Raw genomic sequence first — 12,430 nt, 5'->3', positions numbered from 1 at the left:
TAAGGGACCATTCAAGGTGAAGTGGTCAGTTAACACCCCTGTTGTCATAGGAAAAGAAGGTAAGTTAATAGGTCACAGATTGTTATAATAAGACATAAATCCTGTCTATTTCTTAAGACCATGGTTTTTAGGGCCTAGCAAAGTTATGAATTTTAAGCTCTCTGGCTCATGAATGTGTTGTGCAGGTTTCCTTTGAGCATGAGGACTGATAGATCAGATAGAGAATGATCACTTTGTGAAAAGTGTACACCTATAGGTGACATGATGTTTTTGTCTTTTGTCCTGTGTGTGTTCATTCTGGATTGTTGTAGTGATTTTCTGGCTTCACCAACCTCCTTGTTATTGGGGCAGTTAGTGCACTGCATGAGGTACACCATATGTTGTGTTAGGCAAGTGTAGGAGCCATAGATCTTGAAAGGTATGTTGTGGGGGGTGTTAATCATTGGAGCAGTGGAGAGGTGTCTGCAGGTTTTGCATCTGTTGTTCTGGCAGGGTCTGGTGCCACTTTTGAGTTGGTGTCCCCTAGTCTGGGGGAGCTTGCTTCTGATAATGAGCTTAGAGAGGTTGGGGGCTTGTTTGAAGGCCAGAAGAGGGGGTTCAGGAAAGATTTCTTTCAGGATGAGTATGGGTTGTAGTTGTTTGATACCCTTTATGGATTCCAGTGTGGGGTGGTAGGTAACAACTAGGGGTGTGTGATCAGAGGGGGGTTTATTTCTGTGCTGAAGCAGGTTTTCTCAGGGTATTTGGGTGGCCCATTCCATGATGCCATCTACTTCTCTGGTGGAGCATCCTTGTTTGGGGAAGGTGGTTTTTAGTAGTGTTAACGTGTGTATCCTCTATGTTCTCCTCGGAGAATATTCTGTGGTATCTGAGTGCCTGGCCATAGATAACCGATTTCTTGGTGTGTTTGGGGTGGTTATTGGATCTATGAAGATAGGTGTGGTGATCCATGGGTTTCTTGTATGTAGTTCTCTGTAAGGTGCCTTTGCTGAAGCTGATCATGGTGTTCAGGAAGTTGATGCTAGTGTGGAAGTGTTCCAGAGGGAATTTAATGGATGGGTGGTGGTTGTTGCAGTGGAAGTGGTGGAAGTCTATGAGGGAGTTTAAGTTGTCTGCCCATTGTCTTGTAAATATTTGAAGCAGGTAGCTATGTTGTCATTGTGAGAGATGTTGGTGTATAGGATAGTGACAATCACAGTGGCAAGAATGGTGTTTTGAGGTAGATTGTCAATGTTGCAGAGTTTGTGGAGGAAACCAGTTTTGTCTTAGAAGAAGTTGGCCCTTTGTGTGGTGAGCAGTTTGAGAATGGTTTCTGTGGGTCCTGATATTACTTTAGTAAGAGTACCGTGGCCAGATATGATGGGTCTGCCTGGGTTTCCTTGTCTGTATGCCTTGGGAAGCATATAGGTGGTGGGGTTTTGGTCTGTCCTTATTCTCCTAGAAATGGATTTTCTGTTGTTGTACTGAATCTCTCCTGTAACTAGGAAACAATAGGGGTGTGGGGGCGGGGGGTAAATCTGAGATAATGTCAAAAGACTAGAACTTTTCATATGATAAAGGTCTTCATTTGTTACTCAAATGCACCAGCAAAGCCATGTCTTTTTATAACCAGATACATTGATTTGTGACAATGTTATAGTAAAGGTAAATGACTTTATTTTTTTCCCTAACAACTAATGAATGTAGGTGTAAACCCTTTATCTGATGGGTGTGGAGGCAGTGGAAGACAGGGTTTGGGGTATTGGGTTTTTTTGTTTTGTTTTTTGTTTTTGTTTAAGTATTATGTACTAGTAGAAACTGCCTGACCAAAGCTTTGGTTCTTTACAAAACTTTTTGGTATTGTTCAGTTATTCAGTAGTATGTTTATAGAAGATCTGATTTAAAATGCATACTTCTGCAATTTCACATGCTGCTTTATATACTGTATCAAAAAGTGAGAGATTTAAATGTCAGCATCTGAAAGCAAAAAACACAGCAAGTCTCCCTAAACTTCACAGTTTCTGCTTCAGGCACACTAAGGGGTAAAAGGGATTTTAGAAATATAGGTAATCCAGAGGACAAGGGGAAAACAGTAATAACACAATGTTATTAAATAACCAGATTGTCCAGCACAGTGAATTTACAAAATAGCGTTGTGAGAAATGCAGAGATAATAATATAATGCACTTTCAAGTGAGTGAAGACAACATAAGGCAACAGAAATATGAAGTAGAAGACAGGAATAAGATATAACAAAGTATTCATATAGTTATTTAAAAACTGTAAGATGGTTCCTAAATTTCTTATTGAGAGGTCAAAAATATATATGATTTACATCAACAAAAAAGACATCTCCTTTATGTGTTTAGGGAGTGAGTCTAATACAGGAAGCCTTTTTTCCTGTTTTTGAAAGTTAGCTTTAATCTTTTAAGCACATTTCAAAACACTGAGGATAGTGTGTTTGTTTAAGTTGCATGGCTTTCTATATTTTTTAAGTGCAACGGCAGTCTAATGTGGTATGTTCCCACCACTCTTAATGTTTTTGGAGTATAGTCAGTATATTGTTTGTTACAGTTGAGCTTGGTTTTTATTTACATGATCTCTGTTTTATTCTGAAGTATATGGAACCTATTTATTTGAACAAGTGAGAGAATTTAGGGAGTTCTGTGCTAGAATAAATATCAAACTGTATTTTGCCTGTATTACTTCCTTTTTTTAGTGCAAAATTCAAGTAAGTTTATGAAATATCCAGGGAAATGGACAGTACTGTCATTATTATGTATACACAAAAAGAAAAGGCGTACTTGTGGCACCTTAGAGATTAACTAATTTATTTGAGCAGGAGCTTTCGTGAGCTACAGCTCACTTCATCTGATGCATTCATCCCATGAAGTGAGCTGTAGCTCACAAAAGCTTATGCTCAAATAAATTTGTTAGTTTCTAAGGTGCCACAAGTACGCCTTTTCTTTTTCTGAATACAGACTAACACGGCTGCTACTCTGAAACCTGTCATTATTATATATAGTTTACTATGTGTATTGACTATATACTGTAAATAAGTAACTAAACTTTTTAAATGTTGAGCATATTAAATCAGTGTAGGTTGTTATGTTAGGGACTACTGGCAGACTCTGTAGGGTTGTGTATCAATCACTGACATGAAAGTCCACAGTAACATTAAAGGACAAGTGAAGGTGGGCAAACAGCACATGGCTATTTGAAGAATTTACAATCTTGCTGCTTCACTGTCTCAAAAATACAAGAGGAGGAAGAAATGAATGAGTGTATAGGCCAAGGCATGGGCAACAAGCCAGTGAAAGGGTATAGGAATAAGAATATTTAACTGGTAACAAGGTCACAGATCTATAACTTTTTGGTTGTGTTTTCGGAAGCATTTAACAGCATAAAGGCTTATAAGGAACTTCGTAATGCCTCTGGACCTGAGAAGTATCGTACTAGTTTTACCAATAGGGAATATGTATTCTGACATGGCATCAGAGAGGAAACAATGATTTTTGTCACATCATATGTATCTCAAAGAGGGTCTCTGTAATTTCCACTTGAAGTTCACTCAGGAAAAATCACCAAAAGACCAGCCAGTAATGCAATGAATTAGAGATAATTTTACAGACATTCACTGGCATATTCTGTATACCAGTGTGAAAGCCAGAGCCTAAAACAGGTGAAGATCCTGGATGGAAATATAGCCCATGGCACAGGAGTTAAAAAGTAAAGAACAATGTGTAAATGTTGGGAACACAGTTAATAAAAATGCCAATCAAATACTCATCGTTCCTTTTCTAGCATGCTAAATTTTGTTGCTTGTCCAATTTATTGGTTAAAATTGAAGACTGGAAATAGGTTATGTATATGGCAAGGTTTTGGCTTGCTGTCCATCTCCTGTAGAGCACACTGTTTGATATTTATGTTTAGAGACTCAAGGAAGTAAATTTATCACTGTGGTGTCACAGAACATTGTAACAAGGATACACTGGAATAGAAGTAACTTTGTCCCCATCTCTTTGGAGATTTTGAATATTTCCATTACAGGAGCTAATGTGATATGCTAGAGCGAGAGAAGTTGCTTACAGGAGTATATGGTGTTGAACAATGAAATTTCGTATCTGTTAATAAGGTTTAGGCAGTTTTTTGTCTTGAACAATCTTTTAAGTTTTGGACTCTTGGTGGGTGGAAAAGAAAGATTTCTGCTTCTGTACATCTCTGCCTTCCATGAATGCTTCCCCATTGCCCACTTTCCTATCCCAGTGCTTATTAGAAGTGCTGAGATTCACCAGCTGAAGCCCCCTAACCAGGGAAAGCTGACATTGATTGGCAGGTACCAAGGGCATGTGGACTTCAATGCCCAGCATCCCTTAACTACTATAGGGAACCAGAAAATAAAAAACTTGCGGTTCATGAAACTATAGCATATGATATTTTTAATACAAAACCAAACTATATTTGGTGTCTGTCTTTAAGTGTCAGCTCTAGGAGTCGTGTTATTTCATGAGAAGCTCAGCTTTCACTTTAAAAAAAAAAAAAAAAAAGTCTGGCTCTTATGGTTCTGTAGAAAAGCATGCAAATACGAAGCAAATGTGCCCTAAAGTCTTCAAAACCAGAAGGCAAATACAGTGCAAGGAACCTAAAATCTTTCTGTCTGTCTGTCTTTCTAATCTGATGATTTTTAAGTCTATCTCATAATATTTCAAGGCCCGACTTGGTGCGTTTTGAATGTCTGGGGATGTATGCTCAGAAGGACCAACGTATAATCTAAAACTTGCGGTGTTGTAATATGAACGCAAATTTTCTCATCTTGAATTGCAAAAGGAGGTTTTTTATCATTTAACATATACAAAGTTCAGTATTGAGGGCCAAATCGTGCTGGCTTTACTAATGTGCAAAATCCGTCAGCGAATAAGGCAGGTAGTATTTAAGCCCCATCTTTAAGTTATACTAATGATCTACCATTAGTAATCTTAACAGTAGATTAGCTAATGTATAGGAAGACTGTGAGGCAGTAATTAATTAATAACTTTAAAATGCTGTAATTGTAGTAAGTAAAGTAAATGCACATACATTAAAGGTTACTTACAACAAAGGGAATAGTTTTTGAATCAAATATACAAGTCATATTTATTTTTTGAAAAGAAGAAAACTTACATTCTCCATCCTCAGCGCAGTTTCTATGCCACAAGTGAAGCACATTCACTCAGAACCACTCACTCACATTTTCTCCTGGTCTTTGCACAGACATGGTGATCCCAGTTTTCCATGTCATTCTGCTGTGTGCTTTTCTAGGTTGTCTCTGTGTTTCCTGGCATTCTGCACATTCCCTTTTTCTCAAAATTTATTTTTCATTTCCTGTTGTTTTAGTTGTAAGGCATCCATTGCTTTTTTATTAATATGCCAGGTCACTGTTACTTTGTGTGCTTGCCCCAAAATGATGATTTCTGGTTGATATTTTGATATATAGTACTTTTCATCAGTGGATCGCAAAGTGCTTTACAGTCCTTGTGGTTATCCTTTTCCTCCCTTATACTTGAGGCTGTGGAAAGTAGTGCCTTCCTGACAGGTAGCGTTGAGGTAGCGTTGAGTTGTTTTATCCTAAGTTCTGTAAATGACGCTTCTTTGCTAATGCAATGCCATACATAAATGTGTTTTTGTGTGGTGTGTGTGTGTGTGCGTGTGCACGTGCACGCATGTGTGTATTTATACTTTTTTGCTTTCTTTTATGTGTTCAGTGACAAACAAGAAACCCTCCCAGGCGTCTATTACAAAAGTCAAACAGTTCGAAGGTTCCACGTCTTTTGTAAGGAGATCACAGTGGATGCTTGAGCAGCTTTGCCAGGTTAATGGCATAGACTCTAATCGGGTGAGTATGTTGTACTTCAGGAGAAAATAACTTTGTTAGGATTTTTGCTTCTATTGTTGAGGATCAAGGCCATTCTACTGCTATCCGAATTGCAGGTGGAAGGGGCCCTATCATGACTGTTACCCCTTCTTCCTGAGTTCTTCCTCACAAAAAATCTTGGACAGTTTCCAGCTTTGCATGCTGATGTATAAGCAAGTATTCTCAAGTTCCCAGGTTTAAGTGCTAACTCTTGACTATCCTATGGAGCAGTATATGTTTTCTCCCGATTTTAAGGTGAAGATTGAGCAGAATAAGCTCACTCCTGTTATGTTCCTTCACTCCTACATATCTGGTCCTGTCTTTCTCCTCTTCTCTCTTCCTCTTTTTCAAAAGGAAAGAAGAGCCCCTTTGTTCTTACCGCTATGAAGAACACATTTCTCAGCCTACTCTTGGTGGCCTTCAGTCCATCATGGAGCTGCATCCAATATAGAACCTGAAAATCTATCCCTAGATGCTTCCTCCAATAAAATAGACCAATACCTGTGGAGAGAGTATGGAAGGAGGGTTCCTGGAACTGGCTATGCCTACAAATGCCAACTGAATCTCTTCCTTGCAGAGGTCACAGACCTTTCTCTCTTTCCTGGTACAATGCTTCCTTACAGGCTCCCCCTTAATCCGACAAACTTGCAATCTCTGTAGACTGTCCATTGTCCCTGAAACCGTGCCTTAATGGGTCACAACTGAGGATGCTAAATTTAGGACGAACTGCTGAAAAATAGGGCAAACACAACCCAAAACCAGTGGTGGTTATTTTATAAGATATACCAAACCAGCCACAAAAGTAAACTTCTGTTTCACAACACTAGCTAACAAGAAAACATTAAGGCAGTTTCCTCAGGCATTCCAGTTCTTATATCACCACCAAAAACACTGGATTTAGATGAGTGGTTCATTACAATCTCATCAAATAATAGGTTCTTCCGATCCCAAAGGACCAGCCACACACCAAGGTTAATATATAACTTAGATCTTACCCAAAAATTACACTGATGCCAATTCTTTAGTATCTAAAATCTAAAGGTTTATTTATAAAAAGAAAGAAAGGTGAGAGTTAAAATTTGTTTAAGGAATCAATTAGATACAGTAATGGCAAAGTTCTTGGTTCAGGCTTGTAGCAGTGATGGTATAAACTGCTGGCTTAAGTCAAGTCTCTGGAGTACATCCACAGCTTTGATGGGTCATTCAGTCCTTTGTTCAGAGCTTCAGTTTATAGCAAAGTTCCTCCAGAGATAAGAAGCAGTTCTGAAGACAGAACAGGTGTTTTCAGGGCCTTTTATAGCTTTTCCCATGTGGAGGGCCTTCCATTGTTCTTACTGTGGAAAATTACAGCAATAAAATGGAGGTTGGAGTCACATGGGCAAGTCACATGTCTATGAATTTTGCCTAGTCACAGCAGGAAACTCCATTAAGTGTAGATAGACGTCTCCCATGGTCCACTGTCAGTTAAACATTCTTTCGATGAGCCACTCAATTTGAATAGTCCCTCCAAGATGTGCTGGGCATTACCCCAGGAGCAAATATTTGAAATCCAGGTATAGAGCCAATAATTATAACTTCAAATACAAAAATGATACAAGCATACAGATAGCATAATCATAACCAGCAAATCATAACCTTTTCATAGACACCTCGTTTGACAACCTTTGTTCAAGATTTGCTGCAAATATATAACAGTGGTTGCAACAATGATCTATACGGTTATATTTTAATCAGATAATGTCACAGTCCCAAAGAGCAAAGATGCAGTCTTTAAAGTGGTACATGAATGTAATTCAACATAACACTGTTTTTTTATTATCTGGGTCTATCTGTGTTAAGTGCACCAGACAGATTTGCAAAGGACAAGCTAGTTAAAGATAAAACCTTTTTAAGCACCAGCTAGAAATTAATGTATGCAGCATTAGGAGTTGGGGATTTAAATCACATCTTGTGGTCATAAACATTATGTAGTATAAAGTAAAACAAATTCATTATACAATGAAACATGCTCATTGAGTATGGCTAAGTTCCTAGATTGTCTAATGTCACATTCTGATTGGTCATATGATCTTTTTTAATGATGATGCACCTGTGTACCAGTTCCTTTCAGTGCACATCTGGGACCTCATTACTGAAAAAGAAAATTAAAAATAAAAATCCATACACCCGTTCTACTAAGTGCGTGGAGAGGGAAAAGATAATGGAGGCTGCTGTTTCATTGTAGGGGTGATGTATGGAGAGAATATAAGGGGGAAGGAGAGGGAAAAGTCCATTTGAAACAGACCGCCCCTGCCCAAAAGTGCTAAGCTGTCCTGTCAGCAGCAGTCTGGAAACATTTAACCACTCGGAACCTTACTGTTAAATATATTCTGAAAAGGATGGAAAACACATTACCATTTTCTCTTTTCCTTCTACCAGGAACTGTTTTTCTTAGTGGAAGAATGCAGTTCAATGAGGATGACCAGATGACTCGATTTTATAGGGACAGTCCAGATAATTGGGGCTTTTTTCTTACATAGGTGCCTATTACCCCCCACCCTCTGTCCTGATTTTTCACACTTGCTATCTGGTCATCCTAAGTGCAATAAACTTCTCTATTTAATTTTCAATATAATCAGACATGCTCTAATAATAAGACGTGCCAGGGCATGCATTATTAAATTACTGGAGCACTTTGTAGGCAAAAGGCTAAACATAGCTGTAGCCTGTACCAATGGCCTAACACATGTCCTGTTGTAGCTCATTGCTGTACATCAGTGCATATATGATATCCTGTCTTTGATATGGATGGATTGTCCTAGATTGTCAGATGAAGGAAGCAAATCACATGATCAGAGTCTGTTTCTTTTTGCAGTTGGCTCAGTGTTTGTTTGGAATGTGGCTGTATTTTGTTCACTGACTGCCCGCTGCCAAAGTTGAATCAGCCCTGCAGCCTCTTAGGAAACATGACAGCCTACCCAAACTATGACTTGTAGTTTGCTTCTTGTGTCCCTATTCTCCTCAATGGCTTGGAATGTCCATTTGGAGTAATCTCCCATAATGCATCACAACCAGAGAATCCATGTTGCCAGCTCCCCCTTCCGAAAAGGGGAGTGTGTTGCATTATGGGTGGTATACTGTAGTCCACTCATAGAGGAGAAAGAGCACACTAGACACCCATGAGGAATTACAACTCTAATTTTTCGCTGAAATGTTTCAGTTTTGAGTTTTTATTGAAAACTTGAATATACCCCTGCAATTTCCGTTAAGAAACATTCTTTTCATTTTCATCAAAAATTTCTTCAGGAAAAAAGAATTTCAGACCAGCTATAAAAGTGCATGTCTGTCATTTAAATTAATTTATTTTATATAGCTTTATTAAAACTGTGCATTGCTACATGTAATCTTCATAAGAATGGCCATACTGGGTCCGACCAAAGGTCCATCAGCCCAGTATCCTGTCTGCCGACAGTGGCCAATGCAAGGTGCCCTAGAGGGTGTGAACCTAATAGGTAATGATCAAGTGATCTCTCTCCTGCCATCCATCTCCACCCTCTGACAAACAGAGACTAGGGACACCATTCCTTACCCATCCTGGCTAATAGCCATTAATGGACTTAACCTCCATGAATTTAACTAGTTCTCTTTTAAACCGCTTCACGCTGCATGTATGTCTTCAGAGAACTATCCACGATGACTCGAAGATCTCTTTCCTGATTAGTTGTAGCTAAATTAGCCCGCATCATATTGTATGTATAGTTGGGGTTATTTTTTCCAATGTGCATTACTTTACATTTATCCACATTAAATTTCATTTGCATTTTGTTGCCCAATCACTTAGTTTTGTGAGATCTTTTTGAAGTTCTTCACAGTCTGCTATGGTCTTAACTATCTTGAGCAGTTTAGTACTGTCTGCAAAATTTGCCACCTCACTGTTTACCCCTTTCTCCAAATCATTTATGAATAAGTTGAATAGGACTGGTCCTTGCACTGACCTTTGGGGAACACGACTAGTTACCCCTCTCCATTCTGAAAATTTACCATGTATTCCTACCCTTTGTTCCCTGTCTTTTAACCAGTTCTCAATCCATGGAAGGATCTTCCCTCTTATTCCATGACAACTTAATTTACGTAAGAGCCTTTGGTGAGGGACCTTGTCAAAGGCTTTCTGGAAATCTACCCTATGTCCACTGAATCCCCCTTATCCACATGTTTGTTGACCCCTTCAAAGAACTCTAATAGATTAGTAAGACATGATTTCCCTTTACAGAAACCATGTTGACTTTTGTCCAACAATTTATGTTCTTCTATGTGTCTGACAATTTTATTCTTTACTATTGTTTCAACTAATTTGCATGGTACTGACGTTAGACTTGCCGGTCTAGAATTGCTGGGATCACCTCTAGAGCCCTTTTTAAATGTTGGCGTTACATTAGCTATCTTCCAGTCATTGGACACAGAAGTTGATTTAAAGGATAGGTTACAAACCATAGTTAATAGTTCCACAATTTCACATTTGAGTTCTTTCAGAACTCTTGGTTGAATGCCATCTGGCCCCGGAGATTTGTTACTCTTAAATTTATCAATTAATTCCAAAACCTCCTCTAAGGACACTTCAATCTGTGACAATTTGTCACCTGCAAAGATTTGTCCCCTACAAAGGACAGCTCAGGTTTGGGAATCTCCCTAACATCCTCAGCTGTGAAGACTGAAGCAAAAATTCATTTAGTTTCTCCACGATGACTTTATCATCTTTAAGTGCTCCTTTTGAATCTCGATTGTCCAGGGGCCCCACTGGTTGTTTAGCAGGCTTCCTGCTTCTGTTGTACTTAAAACACATTTTGTTATTACCTTTTGAGTTTTTGGCTAGCTAGTCTTCAAACTCCTTTTTCGCTTTTCTTATTACATTTTTACATTTGATTTGGGAATGTTTATGCTCCTTTCTATTTACCTCACTAGAATTTGACTTCTGCTTTTTAAAAGATGCCTTTTTATCTCTCACTCCTTTACATGATTGTTAAGCCACGGTGGCTCTTTTTTAGTTCTTTTACTATGTTTTTTTAATTTGGGGTATACATTTAAGTTGGGCCTCTATTATGGTGTCTTTGAAAAGTGTCCATGCAGCTTGCAGGGATTTCACTCGAGTCACTGTACCTTTTTAATCAGTTTTAAAATATAGTACCAGTGATTAAAATGTTATTTTTCTTCTAGGATTCTCCAGAATTTGATTTACTATTTGAAAATGCTTTTGACCAATGGGTAGCAAGCACGGCTTCCGAAAAATCCACATTCTTTCAGATTCTTCACCACACTTGTCAGCGTTACCTTACAGACAAGAAGCCAGAATTTATCAACTGCCAGTCTAAAATTATGGGAGGTAAGTAAAGGGAGATTAATTCATGTTCAATCCCCAGAAGTATTTCAATCTGTTTTATATTGTTTTTATAATGTAGACTGAATACACGGTTGTGTTAATGTGTCTGCATTGTTTTGAACATACGAAGTGCTGTGTAAGTGTTTTTTTTTTTGTATTCTGTAAGTAAAAACTGTTGCATATATTTGCACAAAAGAGAGAGAACCATGTCTAGTTGCCATAGAAATGTTCTTTCTGATGGAATTACTCATAACACTACTCACTGGGTTATGAGCTGACATCAGTCATCCTAAAGAGCTGGTTTGCTCAGTAGAATAGACAACCATTCAACTGTGGCACTGAGTAGTTTGGTCTCTAAGGAAGTGGAGTTGTAACTTTATTGGAAAAACCTTCCTGCCCGTCCCCACCCCCCCAAGGTTTTAATTTATTTTGCTTTAAGATGCGTGAGATGTAAGAACACTGTCCCATTTTTCCCCATTTTGTCTCAGTTCTTCAAAATACCAACTTAAAAGCTTGAAAAAGTAATTCCTTTCCGCACTGATTTTGTTCTTTTCCATTTAGCAAACATTGATTTCCCCCCCGCTTCTGAAAGAGCTAAATTAGAATAACTGTTGTTAAACAATAACCACTCCCATTCAGTACTCTATAATGCCAAAAATCTCTGTTTGTGCACCAGCATTATTAATGTTAGCACCTTTCTAAGACGTGTTAGTGAATTGCTGCTTCAGAGAGCAGAAAGCTCTCCCAATAATTGCTGGCTCTTTTTTTGTAATTTCTTATGGAAACTATATAAGCATATATTTGATCTCTCAAAAAAATTGTATAGATCACTGGAAAGTATAAGACAAAATATTGGAGCCCCAGTCCTCTGGTCTGACTGAGTTGTGTTAGGTGTGAAACCCAAGTTATACAGGGAGGTGGGTTTATTCCACATCTCTGGTCCACAAGGCTGCTGCATTTAACTGTGGCAAGAGCAAACCCAGAGCTTTTTTAACTAATTGCCCAAGGGATCATTGCAGTGCCTGGAGATCACTGCCATGCATTATGCTTTGGCCATGCCTCCCCCCTTTCTTTATGCCTCTTTTATGCTGGTGATGGGAGAGCGTGGCATAAGGCTGGCTGTGCCAGCTTCAGACTACCCAGGGACTCCCGACACCAGTATCTTTTCAATATCCACTACAAACCTTGTTGACTCACAATGGCATTTT

At 38.6% G+C, this 12,430-nt stretch overlaps 1 protein-coding gene across 3 annotated transcripts in view; it reads left to right on the top strand.

Moving 5' to 3' along the window:
* STXBP6 (syntaxin binding protein 6) overlaps positions 1 to 12,430 on the top strand; it is a 163,797-nt gene that overhangs the window by 95,826 nt on the left and 55,541 nt on the right. For 2 of the 3 annotated variants that reach the window (XM_077820316.1, XM_077820315.1), the window contains exons 2-3: positions 5,721 to 5,851; positions 11,060 to 11,225. The exons of the other annotated variant lie outside the window; for it this stretch is intronic. In XM_077820316.1, the coding sequence (XP_077676442.1) occupies positions 5,721 to 5,851; positions 11,060 to 11,225 (297 nt within the window). The remainder of the gene's footprint in view (positions 1 to 5,720; positions 5,852 to 11,059; positions 11,226 to 12,430) is intronic. 3 annotated transcript variants of the gene reach the window in all.

The sequence above is a fragment of the Eretmochelys imbricata genome, chromosome 6 (genome assembly GCF_965152235.1).
Source record: "Eretmochelys imbricata isolate rEreImb1 chromosome 6, rEreImb1.hap1, whole genome shotgun sequence".
NCBI lineage: Eukaryota > Metazoa > Chordata > Testudines > Cheloniidae > Eretmochelys > Eretmochelys imbricata.
This window is presented reverse-complemented; position numbering and strand designations above follow the sequence as displayed.